Source organism: Pempheris klunzingeri, chromosome 6 (assembly GCF_042242105.1).
Source record: "Pempheris klunzingeri isolate RE-2024b chromosome 6, fPemKlu1.hap1, whole genome shotgun sequence".
NCBI lineage: Eukaryota > Metazoa > Chordata > Actinopteri > Acropomatiformes > Pempheridae > Pempheris > Pempheris klunzingeri.
Genome location: NC_092017.1, coordinates 14,703,712 through 14,723,560, shown reverse-complemented (window position 1 = coordinate 14,723,560; position 19,849 = coordinate 14,703,712). Strand labels below are relative to the sequence as shown.

Here is a 19,849-nt window from a genome sequence, read left to right as displayed (position 1 = left end):
TATAGCTGTCCGACAAGATCCCTGAAGGACCGCTGACTCAACTCAATTTGACATATTTAATTATCAGATGGATATTATAAATAAACGAGTACTTTTCATTAAAACTGCACTCTATTACTCTGTTTTTATGAACTGGTTATAATGCTGTATTTGTTGCTGTCCCAGTCCAGAGGATCTGGCCATCCAGGTTGCCTGATCACAATTATTGATCAGTTGCTCCGGCAGCGGTGTGCCACACTAAGTCCCGACTGTCAGCGGCTGAAAACAGTGTTTTATCCGTAGCTGTGCGCCGAAAACAATCGCCAAAATGTTTGAGGAGGCTAGTGAAGTGTTTGATAACATGTTTAAATCCTCGTTCCCCCTCACCTTCATTGTGTTTATCCCCGCGGTGCTCATCCTGGTGTCACCGCTCCCGGCCGAGGCGGCTCATGAGTTCACCGTGTACCGCATGCAGCAGTACGACCTGCAGGGACAGCCCTACGGTAGGTCCGCCGCTTCTCTATTTCACCACACGGCAATAAATACAGGCATTACGTTATTAACGTGGCCGGTTATTGAGCCGGCTGTCGTCTCGAGTAGTAACGCTTCAATGACAGCATGCAGGGCACCGTTAGCTAGCTAGCTAGCTGCTAATGTAGCTAAGCTAGGCTAGTAGGCAGTGTCAAGCTAGCTTGTGTGCTAGACTCAAATCAGGATCATCACTCCATTAATTTAAACCTGAGCGATACTCTTAAACGTCTATCCTCTAAATAAACTGCACCCATTTCATTGTTCTCACCGTTGATTCATTGTTAGGTTAGCAATGCTGCCTTAAGACACCCAACTAACAACTGCTCACTCCTCTCCAGAGCAGTTTTTACTATGATTAAAAAGATGAATTAGGAGAGGGATTTGTGGGATGATTGAGTTAAATTATGTGTGAGTAAATTCAGTCAGGATATAGCTTTGAAGCCCAAGGTGGAGTGAAGAAACATTTTGACAAGGAGAAAATGCTTTGGATTAAAACTAATTAAAGTTATCAGACTTGACAAAGAGATCAGTCAAACCCAGGACTTTTGTTATGGTTTGTGTGAAGTTCCTGAGTGTGATTCACTTTCAGCCTGAGCATCAGTTTGTCAGTTGCGTTTCATTTAGCTCAGACTGTACGTGACAGCTCTAGGGCCCTGATAGCAGGATAAGTCACCGCCCCTTCCTGTTGGCACAAATACATTAGTTATCGTACTATAAATTGATCAGTGATCCGTGTGTTTTTTGTCCCGTCAGGTACCAGGAATGCCATCCTGAATACGGAGGCTCGTACTGTGGAGGCAGAGGTACTAAGTCGTCGCTGTGTTATCATGCGGCTGGCGGACTTCTCCTATGAGGAGTACCAGAAAGCCCTGCGGCAGTCGGCTGGGGCCGTGGTCATCATCTTGCCCAAGAACATGTCTGCTGTGCCGCAGGACATAGTACAGGTTATAACACAATTAAAAGTCTTGTTCTGCATCCCATTTCCTCCCCTTCTCCCTCAACTGTTCCCACTTCAATTGTTTGTTCATATGAAATGCAGTGGTGAATTAATTTTAATAAACTATTTAACACTTCTCTCTACCTCCAAGATTTTTAGTGTTTGGCATTGAGGGCTAGCAGTGACACACGTAAAGGGTGGTGATGTAACATTTACAGATATACAGCACAAGAAGAAGAAGAGGAATTGTAGCATCCACAGTTTAGTTGTTACAAAGCAGTGCCCATCACTCCCACACATCTGTTTTGGGTTGAATTTGTTTGTGTTACGTGTCTTGCTAAAGGGCATCTCAACAGTGGTAAGAACAATCTGTCTGAAAAACAAAGGGAAGGATTTAGAGGGAGAACTGTGACAAAGTCCTACATCTGCAGTGTACAATGTCTTCCTAACTCTTGGCAATGATTGGATAGTATCTCACTGAAGCTCACTGTGCGAGTTATGACTAATTAGACTGGCCGCTTTGTGAGTGGGATGATTGGTCTTTATTGGAAGCAGAAGTAATAGGGATTTGATGAGTTACTCACTTGGTTACATAACTAAATTAAATTTTTGGTGAATTATTGCACAGACAGATTTTTTTTTTGTCAGGATTGCATAAAAGCTCTGTTAATTTGTAGCACAGTTTCTCTCTGTAGTTTTCTCCCATTGCTTATCATCTTATCAAAACATGAACAATGCTGAAATTGCAGGGAATTAAATCTGATTTCTGCTTTCACCTTTTATCCACCAGCATCTTATGAAAACATATGTTTGAGTTAGCTAGCTACATGCTGCTCTTCTCTGTTTATGCTGTGCAGCAGTTCATGGAGCTGGAGCCAGAGATGTTGGCGACTGAGACCATCGTCCCTGTCTACTTCGCCATGGAGGACGATGAGCTCCTGTCCATCTACACCCAAACCTTGACGTCCTCCTCCTCACAGGGCTCCTTATCAGCAGCTGAAGGTCTGCGTCATACACAGACATGTGTACGATTTAAAAAGTCCAGAGAAGACAACACCTGAAATATACAGTCAATCCTAATTTGATGTTTTCTGTTGTGTTCTGTAGTGCTGCTGCATACAGCCACAGCCAACGGCTTCCAGATGGTCACCAGTGGAGCTCAGAGTAAAGCCATTAATGACTGGGCCATCACCAGTCTAGAGGTGAGAGCATGGACCGTAATCTGAGGACAACTGTAACTGAGTCAGCCCGTTTAAATACACAGAAACTGATTAAGTGATACCGATACCAGTGAGATTTCAAAGGTGTCGGTTTTTGCAAATTACAGATTCTGGTATTTTAAACTTATATTTTCATTATTTATCCTCAGTATGTGGGACTTTAAAGGGTTTTTTTTTCTAACCAGCTTGAAATGGGGGGGGGGAACAGAAAGAAGCAGCGACTTTCTACACACAGACGTACATTTAGAAGCACCAGACTGGCTTCAGGGATTGTTTCAGTAACATCAGACAGAACGGTGGCTTGGTGGTTTGGACTGTTGACTCACAGCACGAATGCCCTGGATTTACCTCTGTCGTGGTCCTCTCTGTGTTGGCGAGGTTTTTCCTCTGGGTGCTTGATCCAGTTTCCTCCCACGTTCAACGGACATGAAGCCCAGATGAACTAAATACTGAAATGAATCAGTCTGTGTACACGATCAAATGTTTCTTGCATGGCGATATCATTATAATTATCATTTGCAGAAATTATCTAATACTATTTGATCTGGATTTGTTAAGGCTTCAGTTTTATATTAGATTTTGGTATTTTATTAAATAATATGTAGGTTTTTAAAATTAGTGGATATTGATCTGTTTGGGTGGTGTTTGCTATAAGAAATTGATGAAGGTGCAGTTGTCATTCATGTCTGTAGCCTAAACTGTGTATGTAAACTGTACCGGTCTCTACTAGGCCCACAAATTAATACACAAATTAATTCAGTGATCTTTGAAAAAATCCAGAAGACGAGACAAATTGTTGTTCTGACAGTATTTCCTCGATCCTTAATACTCTGTGGCTGAAAAAAAAAATGTTTATGTTATGTTTTCTCAAGTTGGGTGTTTGATAAAAAGGGTTAAAATACTCTATGACATGAATGTAACAGAGCTGCATTAAGGCATAAACTGGGGTTTGGTTTCTATCTGTTGGCATTGCAAATAATGTTGATTAGGAAACTGATTACTTTTTGACTTTCCAAATTATTTAGGATCCACTTTTAACATGAAGAAAAAAAAGTACCTGAAGCTGTGACGGTCAGTCTTGTGTTAGTGGGCTAGCGGTGAATTGTGTGTTCTGTCTTTGTGCCCATTGAGTGGATTCTGCTCATGTGGGGGACATAAATCCTGGAACAATAACGGCTGTGTGGATCGAAAGCCTGGAGTTTTTAAATCTAGGCGGATTTCAAATGAAGATATTTATACAAACATTGACACACATTGTCTAACCTGACAGGACTCACAGTTGCTCAGTGTTAATCTTCCTCTCTGCTTTGCTGTCAAGCTCACATTTGAAGTAAAATGAAAAGAGTCATCCACCCTTTAACAACAGGAAGATTAGTAATGCTAAGTGTGAGAGCAAATCATTTTTCATGTCATTCTTCAACTGTTTTATATTCAGACTTGACATGAATCAGTTGCTACAATATTTTTGTCCCTTCTTTTCTAGATCGCAGTTCAAATGGCTTTGATCCCCACCAATTTTAGATCAAGTCAGAAAGTGTGCAAAATAAAGTAGTGTGAAGTGTTAGTTCAGGACTTTTTAATCTGAGCTCTGTGTTGAAACCAGAAGGAAAATGTGGTTTAGTCACACAGCAGAGGATTAGGAGACTGACGGAGGTTTTTGTCAGAAGTCTGTGGTCAGGAGGTCGACAGTGACTGTAAGCCACTGCAGCTCTGCACTGTCACGCTGCCAGCCTCAAGTTTAATACTCAGTTCTGTTTCTGCCTTCTGTGTTATTTAACAAAGCTGCGTTTGTATTTATCAGGGTCGTCTGGCTGGAGTTGGAGGAGAGGACCTGCCCACTATTGTCGTGGTTGCTCACTACGACTCCTTCGGTGTTGCTCCAGTATGTACACGAATTAGTTTTTTTCTTCCAAATAAGCCCTGAGCTTTTCAAAATGGACAGGGAGCTTAGCAGCTGAAGAAATATTTTGTCAGCAAATATCTGCAAGATTTGACAGCTTATTTAGTCTTCAAGTTGATTTGTCAGACACGGTGTCCCTAAGCATATAAGCCAAGAAAAATCAAGCTTTAAACGGTCGTATTTCAGCCCAATGACACAGTAATGCAACACAACTGCCAGTAAAAACAGTGCAGTCCAGGAAAGTATTCTGATTCTGTGCGTGTGTGTGTGTGTTGTTGCATCGTGTCTAGTGGCTGTCATACGGAGCAGACTCAAACGGTAGTGGAGTGTCCATGTTACTAGAGCTGGCTCGTCTCTTCTCGAAACTTTACACCTACAAGAGGACACACGCTGGGTGAGTAACGATGCCAGCACTCGCATTCAGACAGTGTGTGTGGATCACTCCGTATCTCAAGTTGTTAAACAGTAAAATGCATTTTTAGCTGCATTAAAAATCAAAAGCAAGCGAGTTCCCATTATTTTATACACTGTCAACGTAGACCCTTTAGTGAAGCCCTTTGCTGAACACTCACCTCATGCATTTTATGTGACGAAACGTAGAAGTGGTATTGATCACTGACCTCAGTATTTCATCTGAATGTGAAGATTAAGCCTATTTGTTATGTCTATCACATTAGTTATAGTTAGTGTCCTTCTCCAAATGCTTTTTGAGAACTATATTGAACATTATCTGTGCACTTTGCAGGCAGTAAGAATCACAGGGGGTTGTGTTAAACACTTAAAGCAGTCAGTAATGTGGTACAGGCTCCATCTTATGCGTAAATGCACTTAACAGTAGCTGAGTGGAAGGACTCACTTCGTACAGAGAGTGGTCAGTAAAGGGCTAATGGAGTTTGCTGTAAAATCTCTGTGTAAGAGAATTTTATCTGCATAGGTTCAAAGTCCATCATTTTAAGATATGCCTTCCCCACTTAAACTAATATTCACTGATCACATCTCTAGTATCTGTGCCTATACATCCTAGTGTCACACGTCATCTTTTACCAGGGTCCCTCTGGCAATTTCCCTTGCAGATTTGCCTCATTTGTGAATCGTGTTATTTTTGTTTTTTTTTCAGGTATAACCTGCTGTTCTTTGTGTCTGGTGGGGGGAAGTTTAACTACCAGGGCACCAAACGTTGGCTGGAGGACAATCTGGACCATACAGGTGCTGCACAGTAGAGTTACACAGTGCTCACAAAACACAAGTATTCATGCAGCTGGATTTACTTCAATATTCAGTTTTGTGGCCATGATTGTATTTTGATACAATACTCAAAATCTGAAGACAATTATTTGCATTTAATAACTTCTTCGATGCAAAATTCAGTTTAAAACAAACAAACAAATAAATGAATTAATAAGTGCATTAAAATACAGGTCAGAACAAAATGACTGTGGACTATCATAGTGAACTGTATGTCCCAGTTTGATAGATCCAGACCAAGTTTTTTCTCTGCGTACAACATTTGGTCACATCTTTGCCTTTAAACATTTAAACATCTGCCCTCTGTCTTTTGATATTTGTAGCTTCATTATAAACTTCTCCTTGTTGTCCATACCTTTCTCCACAGACTCCAGTCTGCTGCAGGACAACGTAGCCTTTGTATTGTGTCTGGACACTCTGGGGAACGGAGACTCTCTGCACCTCCATGTGTCCAAACCTCCTAAAGAGGGAACTCCTCAGTATTCTCTTCTCAAGGAGCTTGAGTTGGTAAGAACTCCAAAGCTTGATACACCACAGAGTCACTTGAATTACTGAATCTCTCAACACAACTTTGGACAAAAACATGTCGAAACACACTCTCGACATAAAGGTGTCATAACTAGCGGTTGACCGACACAACAATAGTTTGGAGCTGGAAAAAGCTGCTTGTGACTATTAAACAAGCTTAGTGAAGCTCAGGAACACCAGAGTTACCTCCATAATCCAGGAGGTGCGCTGCTGTTGGCTCCTGGGGCTGCACGGGTGGTTTTCTGGTGGAGTCGAGGAACACGTCGTTGGAGGGTAAAATTACAAATGTAGGACATTTTGGCTCATTGCCAGGGGTAGACAAGCTAATGACGCTTCTTCCTCTTTGAGAAACAGTGATGTACGTCCCCGCGTGACTGATGGAGCTGATAGTAATAGTTTGTAAAATGTCATGTCAGCACCAACTCATGGTTGTACAGAATCAGTGTTATCCCCCTTTTTTTTTCTTTTTATGAATACCAACTGATATGTACAGAGTTGTAATTATTAGTTGATTTAAGAATAAGCGTGTCAATGTTGGTTTTACAGATGCCTCGTAGCCTACATCTGTTGGTGTTTTTACAGATACAAGCTGTTTGACACAGTTCTGCTCTACTTTTACTGTTGAACCCCGATCATCTGTTTGACTACAGGCTGTTATTCAGGTTCATATTTCTGTCCCTCTTATTTCCTCTCAGGTGGTTAGTAATCAGTACCCAGAGGTCAAGTTCTCCATGGTCCACAAGAAGATCAACCTGGCGGACGACATGCTGGCCTGGGAGCACGAGCGCTTTGGGATTCGCCGACTGCCGGCCTTCACGTTGTCCCATCTGCCGTCCCACCGCCTGGCACAGCGCTCCAGCATCATGGACGTGCGGTCAGTGTCCCCCTCCTCTCGCCACGGAGCGGGAGAGCCCCCTGCTGGGTGGGTTCATTACTGCAAGTCTCTGAATCACCGAATGAGTTTCCATTGTAGCTGCCTGTCATTTTCATTTCATAAACCAATTCCCCTCCACCCCCTCTGACCCATTATGCCCTGTCACATCACGTTAAGTCCCTTCTCATGGCAAGACTGGAGTTTTGTAAGGACCAGTGCATAACTTACATCATTCATGACTGTGCTTATGCACTTTTGTCAGATGTGGAATGAGCGTGTGATGCTTCGGACTCGATGGCATCCGAGTGTAGCGGAGACATTTGTCCTCTGTTCCACTCCATTCATTAATCTGAAGCCACTTTCACGCATACAGTCTGTCCCTGAAATGTTCAGGGTTCCTGAATGGGGTCATGTGCGAATGGGAGCGAAGGATCGATATTCAGGAAGATCTGATCGAACAATTTCAAATCTCAAGATGGCTGTTTTGTAAATAAAAGCAGTAACATTGCAGAGAGAAGCACGTTAACAGTTACATGTTCGTCTGACAAGAGATGCTTCCATGTGGAGCGAGCAAACCAATCAAAAGACTTCACTGCTGACGTGTTTTAATCCGTGGTTTGTTTAAGGTTGTCTTGTCACCGCTGTGACTGGTGGTAACTAACAAGCAATACAAGTTCTTTCCTTTGTTTACAAACGAGCTCCTTTTTCCAGTTTGACTGGAAACTAGATAGATTAAGAAAAAAGGGAGCTCCACTCAGTCTACGCAGAGTCTGACAGGACATGTCTTTTAGACAAAAACGGCTCCTCACCAGTCATATTCCTGAATTTAATGACAGACGTATACACATGCATCTAACCTTGCCTCATCATCCCTGTCTTCTTCTGTTGTTTTATGGCGGTTGGCATCAATGTGTTGCATTACCACCACCTGCTAGACCGGCCTTTGCCCAATCTATTGGCATTGCTGTGGCATGTGTGAAAAGGCACAAGACCAAAATGTCCCTGACTCAAGCTGTGTATGTGAATAGGGAAGATCACTGTCGGCGCCTGACAGGTTATCCCAGTAATCTACCAGGAAGTATGTGTGGAAGAGGCTTTATACTGCTCCTGTAACCATCCATTTCTCTGTCTCTTTGTCGTAGTAAAGTACTCATCTGTTCTGTGTAGAATTTCACACTTGACCTGAGCATTGATTTGATATTTTTCCTTCTTTTCTCAAACTTGTGTGGATGCTCTGTAAAGGGTTTCTGGTCTCTCTCCTGATGTTTTGGAGTTTCTCTCCTCTAATTGTCTGCACGCTTTGGTTTGTGTCTTACAGGCCTCACGTAGATGTGAAGAAACTCAGCAGGAACACCAAGCTAGTAGCAGAGGCACTGGCCAGGGTGATCTACAACCTCACCGAAAAGGTAAACGCACAGATGACAGAAACAGATCAACAGTAGATACTACGTCTGCTTTCTGCCTGTGTTCTGACATTTGTGCATGTGTACTCTGCTGCACAGGGGGCTCCTGGAGACCTGCAGATCTTCACTGAACAAATGGTAAGTCAGTAAATTCAGCTGCCCCTCTGCCTTGAGTCCGATACCACATTAAGACTGCCTCAAAGAAATCATCCAAAGGTACTTCTGTAAACCTCAGAAGCAGAATTAAGTCTCTGTGTTACAGATAAAATATATAAATATATAGTAGGTCATTATATAAAGTGTTGGTGTAACATCATTGCACGGACTCATCCACCCCCAGGGACGGCTACCAACAGTTGACATTTTTAGGCACTGATCAGATCTCATCTTATCTGCCACTGAACCACTGAAATATTAAGATTAATTGCCAAGGTTTTGTGCTCTAATGCTTTTCCCATTGTCATTCATCTAATCGCCACATACACTATATCTAAATCATTCCGGAAAGAAAGAGATGGAAAGAAAAAGCAGTAGTTTTTGTGTTTTTTTTCCCCCTTTCTTTATCAGTTTAAATCAATAATCTGAACATTTAGAATTTTATTTGGTTGTGAAATCTTAAAAGCAAAACTCCCATGTTGTTTTATGTAAAAAATGATTTCCAATATAGTTAAACTAAATCCTGTCCTGTCCATCACAGACTCTGGGGTTTATTTTACATGCAGCTCGAAGCCTTTTGGTGCACTCATACTGTTCATGTCTGCTGCACAGTAATGGTGTTTTCATCACGACAGCAGGTCCAGGAGGAGCAGCTCTCAGCGGTGGTGGACTGGCTCACGGCACAGCCCCGAGCCGCTCAGCTGGTGGACAAAGACAGCAGCGTGGTGTCCACTCTGGAGTATCACCTCGGACACTACCTCAAGGATGTGAAGAGGCACTACGTCAAAGCTGATAAAAGGTGAAGAAAAGAGTGGGGACGAGCGGAACAGATTGATGCACAGTTTTACTTTTTATTGTGTTATATCATAATACTGTCATAAGTCTTTCCTCTACATTTTCAGAAATGTCAGATCTTACGTGTATTTTACCTTCTGATCTGTTGTCAAAGTCACAACTTTTAGCTCTCTTGTCCACAGGGATCCAGAGTTTGTATTCTACGACCAGCTGAAGCAGACTATGAATGCTTACAGGTACGCTTTTATGAGCTCCTCGTCCTCCTCTGAGATGCTCTGGTGCAGTTCATACTGATTTACTGTTGCTTTGTAACGGCTTTCTGTGAAGTCGTGAGGTCGTCTTATCTGCTGTCAGTGAACCCCTGCTTAACTTTCTCCGGTACAAACTATAAAAACAGCCATCACCTAATGTCATTTTTGAATCTTTCTCTTTTAATCATGACTTGTCTTCTCTCTCTCTTTACCTCTCAGAGTGAAGCCTGCTATTTTTGACCTGTTGCTGGCCGTCTGCATTGCAGCTTACTTAGGGATGATGTATCTGGCTATTCAGGTAAATTACAGTGTTCATGCCGTAGTCTGTAGTCCCTTTCAGACATGCACCACATTAACATAAATGTTTGTCCGTTTTACATGTTTAAAGCGGCTATAACTAATACTTTATCAGTACATTTTATTATAATATTTTATTTATTGTAGCAATGAATCAGCCGACAGTGTGGAGACAATGTAAATGGGGATTTCCAATCACCAGATTTTGCTTTACGTTGCATTATAGTGGCTTTGGGCTCATTGTTTAGCTGTCTGCTCTGTAAATGCCTTGTCACTTCTCTAAAACCCAGCTGTACATTACCTGCTCAGCACTCAGCAGACAGTGAACACAGTAGAGTGTTTAGCAGCTAAAGAGCCTGATGGTTTCCTTCAGGAGTTGGTGGAGACCAAACACAGAGCCAAAAGAGAGTAAAGACCAGAATTACTGAACTGAATGGTGTCACATCCATGAGAAGGCTGCAGCAGCACAATTTTAAACAAGCACGGAGAGATATTCACTACACGTCTTATTCGGCCTTCTTCAGAGCGCTGTTATAAATGAATAAATCACACAGTTATTATCTCTCTCTTGCAGGAATGAAATAAAATCTATGATAGCACATTAACACTGTAAAGGAGCTGAGTTTAAGTTGCTGAGAAGATTCTTCTTCATATCAGATACATTCTTAATTTAAACCTACTTATTCAGTTTGTACAACCACAATAATCATCACACCAGCTTATCCCTCCCTAAATGTTAAACTTCCTGCCTTGCAGCGAGCACGGATGAAATTAATATCCTGCACAACTTACAGCATGTGGAAAAATAGGAGTTAAATGAGACCTAATGTTGAGTGATTCTTGTGTGCTTAGGCTCTCGCGGGCTCTATTATTGCGCTATATTAGATATCAAACTTAATAAGGACATTCATAAGAGGTTTCAGTAAAGAGGCGGCAAGCGTCCATAATTAATTACAGCCTCAGCGACACTTTTTTGTTTTAAAATCAATCACTGATGCAGCCTGTGAGACTCTTTTTCTTTCATATTAATTCTTTCCAAGTCAGCGCTCCCTCTCACTCATCAGATGACAAATATCTTGCCAGCATCGCGGCTCTCTTCTCTGTAGCTGTCGTGTCAGGTCTGAAGGAACATTTTCCTCACTGAAGGCCTGTGAATGTGCAGATGAATTGTGCTTCTTCTTGTCTGGAAACAATTTCTCTTGTCTTGTCTTGCAGAACTTCGGAGTCCTGTACAGTGTTGTCCGTAGAATCACCCAACCCAAGGCGAAGACCCACTGAGGTGCACACAGTTTTTGTTTTTCATTTTTTCCCCCAGATCCCGCCCTTTTCCTCAAATCAAGAAACTTTAGCCAATAAGAACACAGAAGCTGGGCCGAGTTACTGTTCTCGTGATGGTTTTCTAACCAGCAGAATAACTTCCATTTCTTTCACCCTGATCCACAAACTATGATGTCAGATCCTGTCCTGCTGCCAACTTAATCCACTTGGCCTCATGGGCCAGAATAATCAGGAATCATTTTTTCTCTCTCCATGTCTTCATGACCACAGATGTCCTCTCATTCGGTTTTGGTTAATCTGTTGTGATGGAAATATTTCACTCTTTGACTCTTGTGAGGGATGTGAAGCGTTTGTCGACCCCTCTGAAGTCTAGATGAGATTAAGTGAGTTTCGGATGTTGCTGTACCACTGATCACTCCTCCTTCCTCCTCTCAGCATACTGTACGAGCGATCACTCTGCCAAACTGACCTTATGTGTTGTCTCAGGCAGCTACAGAGAGAAACTGACCAAACAGAGTTTAGCCCACAATTTCTTTAGTCGAGAGACGTGTTCATCACCTTGTTGTTGATGGATGAGTTCACTTTTTTTTTTTTTTTTTCAATCAATACAACACTCACATTTCCATAAAAATGTTATCGGTCACTGTAACTATTCTTCCTCCAAACTGTAGAGACCCTATTCCCAAATCCACAGACGTCATTCTGGGTGAAAATACACCCTCTAATGTTCAGTTGTAGATAACATTAACAAGCAGATACCTACTTATTCTCCATCTCTTAAGGGCTGCAGCTAACGATTAATTACATTATCCGATCTGATGTAGGTTTTCGATTGATTGATCAAAATCTCAGACTATAAAATGTCACAAACTGGTGAAATATGCCAATTCAGACTGCATTTTCTAATTCTAACTAATGGTCCAAAACTCACAAATATTAAATTTATAACAATATAAAACATAGAATTTGAAAAAAAAAAAAAAAAAAAGTTTGGTATTTGTGCTCAATAAATGACCTAAATGATTAATTGATTATCAAAATACTTGGCAGCTGATTTTCCGTCAATCGACAAACCAACTTATCCTTTGATCTCTGACGGAGGAGAAATGATGACAGGCCGTAACGTTCAGTCTACATACGGAGGTATGAGTGTTGTGTTGAGACTGACTTGAAAAAAAATCTGAATTTATCCTGTAAATGCTCAGTGAAAATGACTCTTAACACAAAAATCGTTTACGGATAAGACGAGTTGTCTAATTAAAATGTGAAGTAGTGTTTAGATTCCATTGCCTTGGTAGTGAACTCATTAAAAGAAAGTCAGTTATATAGAAAAACAAACCGCCTTGCCAAACAATTATTGTGTGTATTGATCTCCCCATTTAATATATATACAATTCTAGAAATTTAAAGCGGATTTCACCTTTCCTTCTTGTTATTTGGCGCCTTTTTTCTGTAGTTGAGGTTTTGTTTCTTGTTGCTGTGTCTTGGTGTGTCTTTTTTTTTTTTTCACTTATGTCTTTTTTTAATCCTGAATTGCGTTAAAAAGTCATGCTGGTGAAGTACCCTCATCTGAAAGCTCATGTTTAAAAAAAAAAAAAAAAAAAAGGTCACATTCAACCAACATTTTTTTTTTTTTGTCCAATCAGAGCACGTGTGTTAAGTGTGTAAGAGTACAACGCCAACACATCATGACGAGATAAAACTCCCCCTTTACACCTTTTTTATCAGTAGAAAACATGCTGGATTTGACCTTTTGCTGACTGTAGCAATAACGTGATTTGACTTTAATCAGAAGTTTTTTTTTAAGCCGTGTTAAGATTTTTGCTCAAGCCGGCACTGCAGTATTTACACACTGGACGTCTTGAAATGGGCAATAACACAAAGGGGTGTCGGATTAAATGGGGAAAATATCACGCTTATTTTAATAAAAATAAATAAACACACTTAGAATATTAAATGGTGTGTGTGAAGTTAATACTGCAGTGTTTCCTTGACCGTTTCTCTGCCCTCGTCTTGCCTTGTTGTGGGTGAATGGTGTTTATTTGCTGTGTTGTGTTTTCCATGTTACTGCATGACCTGTGAACCCTCCCCCCTGCTCGCCCTGTCGCCACGGTAACAATGGCAGGATTTTTTCTTTTCTTTTTTTTTTTTTAAATTCACCTACAGGAGGGAATTAACATGTGATAGATATTATTTTTTAATTTATTGAAGCAGATAGTTTTCATTTGTGCACTGAAATGAACTCTCTTCTGGTCTGAACTCTGTTTCACCTCATCCACGACACTTGATCTTTGCAATGAAAAATGATATCAGTTGTGATTTAAAACAAAAAGACAAAAAAAAACAGAATAAATAAACAAGTTAAAAGAAACACGGCTCTTGTTTACTGACATGTTTTATTTTATGGGAAAAAATGAAACGATAACATTGGCTGAATGGTATTAAAATTGCATTACAAAAGAGCAAATACGTGTCTTTAACAAGTGGTCAGATTTAGAAAGTCGTCAAATTCAGTTTGGAAAAGAAAATGGGGCAATTTGTATCTCTTACAGAATGTATCGGTGGTCCAAAAAACATGTATCATTAAAATACACTTTGAATTAATAAGATTTAGATACTGATTCTTCCCAGAAAGTCATAAAAATTCCCAAATTCTCCCTTCCCTTTTCAAAATTTGATCTACGAATGAACAATAAAAATAATACTAATAAATTACAGTGCAATTTATAAGAAATACCTGCAGGCCGTTTCTGCCCGTCGTTTTCTACTAGCTCTCCTCTGCTCGTCACCAGCTCCCACAAACACTTGCCTCATAATTTGGGTGGATGTTTTGGCACAATCAAACCATTCCTGAAGGTACTTGATGGAGGCGAAGCCTGTGGCCCAGTTCAGGCCGACAACTCGCACGTCATTTTCAGCGTGAGCAAACGCAGCCTTTGAAGTAGAAGCTGCTTCACTTTATCATCACTCCCTGGCCTCCTCTGTTCTGATCTGTACGTGTGCAAACACACAGTGAGGAGGTCAGACACTGGACATCAAACATCACATCACGCTCTCCTCGTTGCAACACTACTCCACTCATAAACGCCGCCTCTCCAGTCGTCACTCATTAAATTTCTCTGTGTTGATTTTAATGGAGTGACGAGATAAGAGCCTAGACGCCAAATTTATGAAGCTCACTGTGATAAAAATCCACTGGAGGCTTTGCAGTGAGGTGGTCCTGTCAATGCTGCTGCTGCTTCACTGGTGACCAGATTACAAACTCTGCTGTATTATTTTGCACTCACTGCCTAATCCTCTCTGACCTCCTGAGTGACGATATATGTGTTTGCAAATAGCGGGTGACGAGGTCAGAGCCAAGACATCAAACATCAAGTCTGTGTTTACAAGTTTCTGTTCCAGGTGAGTTGTCTGACTGAACTGGTCTTCACATGTTTTCAATTAAAATCAAATATGTCCTGGGTGTTGTATTGGTCGTTTAAATAAGAACCAGCCAAATCCATTCAGAAAGAAAAGTAACAAACTCCTTCACTTTCAGATAATTGTCATAATCGGAGGTAGGTGATGTGGAAAAAATCCTCTGTCTTGATATTTCATATCATGATACTGATATATTTGGTGGGAAAGTACATTTTCTGAAAAATCTCCTGAATTAAAAATCATCTAAAGCAAACCTGGTGGATTCTGTGGCTGTTTTGGGATAATCAATCAGAAGTAAATACCTGAAAACACAAAGTAGATTAGATGCAAATATTTAAAATCCAATATTGCCCACAAACAGCTCATTGATTTACAATACGTTGCCCACAATGGCCTAAAAATGTTAAAAGGAATGGACGCCAAGGTATAAACCGCACAGCAGAGTTTTTATATCAAGTGAGGTTATGTTTCGCCACATCGCCCACCCCTATTAGTGGTTACTCATCCACACATCACATCACAGGACTGCTTGTAGTGGGGGAGAGGTGTAGAGGTTGGAGGTGCACCTTTTGCACACAGTACCATACCAGACTTGAGGGATGAGTCACACCTGATCCAGATCACAGGTCTTTGTGGGTTCAGTTCATTGCAAACTTCACTCCCCCGTCAGATGTCATCATATGACAAAAATATTAGCAAAACTGTGGATAGTCTATCTCACAGGCGAGCTGGGAGGACCTTAAAGGTCTCTTCCTGCCATATCAGCATGCTAGTAAAACCAGTCAGCCACAGTACTCCGAACGTCTGATGCATTACACACAGTAACATGTTTGATAAACCGTGTTACTTACAGTTCAGATGTGAAAACAGTAAAATGAGCCAGCATTCAGATTAAAAGGAGGAGATGTTGGACTAAATCCAGATGTTTGTAATGTCAAAGAACAAAACGACTCTCCCTGGTCCCTGGAAACATCTGATCTGAGCAGACTACCACCAACTCATGTACTATACAGCAGAAGAAAAAAACAACACAACTGGAATACCAACAGTGCTCTCAGAGGAAAAAAAAGACAGCAGCAACTCCAAAAAAAACAAACAAATTAACAATAATAACCTGAACTACAGCAATAATAATGATAGTTGAATGTAAAATTAAAAGTTAGTTTGAACCCCCCCCCCCCTCCCAAGTGCTGACGAGGGGACTGTGGAAGACAAACAGAGGGAAAACAGACAGACGCTTATCCCACAGACAGACAGACAACATCTGCGGCCTGCTCCAGCAGCACAAGCACGCTGTTCATCCAAACAAGAGCTGGAATTTGATCGAGAAGGTAGGAAGAATAGAAACATCCCTTATTTCATTTTCTACAGGCGCAGCAGCTGTTTCCACTAACACACACACACACACACACAGTAAACCAGTAGGATCCACGGAAACCAGTCGCATTAACCGGGACCCTTCTGACTGCAGTTTAACTTAAGGTGTTTAAATCATAGGCAACATCAAAAATCTTCCCTCGAGTGGGATTAAAACAGACTTGCATCTCATTCCTTCCCTTCTCTTGGTGAGACATGTCTAAAATACCCACAACTGAATGAAGGTTTATCCCACGCTGGTGTGTTAGTCAACATTATGTGTGTTCAGCGTTCACTGCTGCCTCAAAAAAGATCACTTTTAGGACACTAATAAAGACATTATGATTACATAGTGAGAGGATTTTTTTTCTCCATTGTAAGACAATTTCATAGCATATTTCCAAAATCATTCGATGTCATGCATTCCTGAATACCATAATGTGTGCATACATAATGTTTTAATCATTGTGATTTTTAAATTTACACAAGTCCTGGGCTAGTGTTCCAATTTTCTGTGAACCCGATAGCCGCCACCACCCACTCACCGCTTATAAATGTTATTCAAATCCATACTGCTGAAACAAATTAAATTATAAGGATGATACTGAAACCCCGTCAATCAATTCTAGCTATTTGCTGTCATTAAACCAGCAATCAGCTTGTACGCCTTCATGTCAGTGCAGCAACAGATGCTTTGCATCACGCATGGAGGAAAGACATTTAAAACAAAACAAAAAAAAGCTCTATACATTAGGTGAATATTCCCAATTCATGTTGATCATCAGCACAAGAGAGGTGAAACGTTGTGAAATGACGGATTTTGAGCTTCGGCCACATCCACACTCTCCACGTCCTCGGACACCTAACACACGCACATACTGTAACTACAAACACCAGTGTGGCTTTTCAGTTCAAACTAACGAACGCAGCGGCCCAGACCTGCGCGGCCGCCACCGCTGACAATGTGCAATGATATGAAAATCAATACATGTGGTGAATCAGCACCAGACAGAGCCTTTCCTGCATCTGTGTCAGTTTTGAATCATCATTTTTTTCCCCAACTTTTCTCTTCATGTCTGGAGTCGGAGAGGATGGACGGAGGTTGAAGAGAGTAAAGGAGGACAGGAATTCATCAGGGAATGTGCTTCACTGATGGAGAAAACACGGCTCACCCCTATAGAATTAGCATATTGCTTGTTTACCAGGTTACTAAAGGTTGCTGTAGGTCTAAATAACTACAGAACCCCTACAGGCCTAAGCCTTGTCTTTGTGTGGGTGCTGCGGCGCTGTTAAGTGTGATGGGGATGATTATCACACCCTCAACTTTGTTTGTTCCTACTGAATCTATCAAATGTAAAGTTAGCGACAATAAGACAAAAAAAGTCACCTGAAATAACATTCACAGTGCTCTAATAAAAACAAAACTGAAAACAAAATGACAGCGATGAAATGAAATGTTCTAAAACAAATAAAAAGAGTAAAAACTCATCACGGCCTAACTTAATATTTTTCCTTCCTTTTCTTTTTTTGACACTCTTCCCTTCAGACATGCTTTGAACGTGAGCCGTCCAAGTAGGGCGTCTTGTCTTGCTTGTACTTCGGGCGTAGTGCCAGGTGGTGGCGATGGAGAGCCTGTTATAGATGCTTCTCCTTGTTGATCCCGTTCTGCACATGCTTCCTGCAACAGAGAGAGACAACAGAGACAACAGGGAGACAGACAGAGAAAGAGTCAGGGAACCGAGAGCGAAGGAGTCTCAGACAGGACGGGAGTGAGAAGGAGAGAATAAAGCTTGTCAGGTGAGGTGATCAGCAGATGTGAGGCATTAGCAGGCTGGGAGGATATCAGCAGGGTTCAAGGCCGGGCAGATAAGGAGTGCCACATAATCACATCTCCATATGGCCTCAGGCTCTTTGATCCTATCTACCTGTGACCTGCTAGTTACACAAGCCCAGCGGGAGATCTGCTCTTCCCGCATCCTCACCGGCCTTCACGAGTTGTCATATCTTTGAGTTGTACCACAACGGGTCAACTGCGTGTGAATATTCTAAAGTAACAGAAAAGTGATAGAGACGTCGGTAATTTCAGGGTCCTCAGGGTGTCAGTGGTCAAAGGCTGCCATGCTAATCAGCAGCAGATGATAGGGGCACACATGACAGTCAGCCCGGGGACTGGAGGATAAAAGGCAGCTCCTCAGATAAAGACAGGTGAATCCATAACTTTAGATAAAGTCACCTGCAGATATACTAGTGCTGAGTGCTTATTTAAACATTAGAAGATACCACTATTACGCAATGCAGTGGGCTTTTTGGAGTCAAACCTCCACAGATATGGAGGCATAATAATCATTACAATGACTGCTGGGATGGCTCAGGAGGGGACACTATTCGCACATTTAAGCAGAGTTAATAGAGTGAGCAAAATGAGAACGTGGTTATTAAGAGGTATCAAACTCATGCCAGTGGCACTGATCAGTTTTACAATTAACAACAATAGCAATAACAATAAAAGCTGCGCGTTTTATGGGGAAACGTGGATTTTATGCAGCCCAGAAAGAAGAGATCAGCCTCTCTCTGTTAACACCTTCAATGTCTTCAGCACGTTTCTTATTTTAACATATACATCCTACGCTGGCGTGTTAAATTATGTTATTAGACCACCTTTACAACAAAATATTCTTTAGTATTTTTTGTATTTCTGCTTCTTACTGCATAGAACAGCTGCATTAAGGACCTAAACATGGTATGAACTCCACCAGCTGAGAAATACTTATTAGCAGCTAGTATTATTCACACTAGCCTACTTTTTGTCCAGTTGTAGTTTGCAAATGTTAGCGCTCTAAACTGAGATGGTGAACATGGTGAACGTCACACCTGCTAAACATCAGCATGTTAGCATTGTCACTATGAGCATGCTCACATACTGAGGTCAGCACTTATCTCAAAGTATAGTGTTACAGAGCTGCTAGTGTGGCTGTGGGTACTTTAACAGTATACCTGGCTGTGTGTTAACATGTACTGTCTCAAACAATTTAATTGGATTTATTAAATATTTATGTGGTGAATATTTATATTTATTTATGAAGTATCTACTGAGGTAAAGCCCAGCTCTCTGTCTCATAGCATTAGGATAGCTATTACACTGCAACCGGCCTACTCTTTATAGCAATTTCTACTTCATAATGACCTGTTTTAAAACTAATGACTTATTCATGTGGAAATTCTGCAAATAGCACCTTAAACTGCTGGTTTGGTTTCCTGCCAAACCAGCTGCTGGTAAAAACAAACTCAACATTTACAGTGAAAACCTGCCAGTGTGCGCTGGTGGGGTTTTTCCACCCTGAGCTGAGGTGTCTCAGTCAGATTAAACAAACGACAGGCTCTGTTGGTGCAGCTCACCCCGGGGCAGAGATATGATGTCCAGCACCATCATCGTTGTTCTCTGCCTCCTGGTTTTTGAGCAGGTCCGCTGCTGCCCTGCTGCCGTCCTCGTCCTCGTACTCCCTGACGTCGTTCACCTCCTTCAGCTTTAGCACCTTCACCACGAAAACCACGATGAACTACGCAGGACAGAGGAGGAAGACAGGAAAGAGATCAGACTATTGTGGCAGTTTGCGTTAAGACAAACACACGATGACCATAAATGTTCTCTGGCTTTGAATAAAATTTAAAAAAAACTCAC

The 19,849-nt window shown here is 41.4% G+C and overlaps 2 protein-coding genes across 6 annotated transcripts in view; one reads left to right on the top strand and one right to left on the bottom strand.

Annotated features, from left to right (window-relative positions):
• The first annotated feature begins 222 nt into the window (after positions 1-222).
• On the top strand, positions 223-13,761 carry ncln (nicalin). Of its 5 annotated transcripts, XM_070831682.1 has the most exons (16): positions 223-482; positions 1,264-1,454; positions 2,305-2,449; positions 2,555-2,649; positions 4,469-4,549; positions 4,858-4,961; positions 5,685-5,773; positions 6,180-6,319; positions 7,036-7,262; positions 8,533-8,620; positions 8,717-8,755; positions 9,409-9,572; positions 9,751-9,804; positions 10,039-10,117; positions 11,332-11,395; positions 11,665-13,761. In XM_070831682.1, the coding sequence occupies exons 1-15, from the start codon at positions 308-310 to the stop codon at positions 11,392-11,394; spliced, it is 1,734 nt and encodes a 577-aa protein (XP_070687783.1). In that variant the 5' UTR covers positions 223-307; the 3' UTR covers position 11,395; positions 11,665-13,761. The 5 variants fall into 5 exon arrangements, with proteins under 5 accessions (XP_070687783.1, XP_070687784.1, XP_070687787.1 ...); XM_070831683.1 differs by having other exon boundaries at positions 2,308-2,449; positions 11,332-13,761; XM_070831686.1 differs by having other exon boundaries at positions 7,036-7,214; positions 9,412-9,572; positions 11,332-13,761.
• A 10-nt stretch (positions 13,762-13,771) lies between these two features.
• Positions 13,772-19,849, bottom strand: part of cers1 (ceramide synthase 1) — a 30,062-nt gene continuing 23,984 nt past the window's right edge. Inside the window, exons 6-7 of the mRNA XM_070831687.1 lie at positions 19,567-19,727; positions 13,772-17,848 (exon numbers count right to left, since the gene is read on the bottom strand). Of these exons, the coding sequence (XP_070687788.1) occupies positions 17,806-17,848; positions 19,567-19,727 (204 nt within the window). The 3' untranslated portion in view covers positions 13,772-17,805. The remainder of the gene's footprint in view (positions 17,849-19,566; positions 19,728-19,849) is intronic.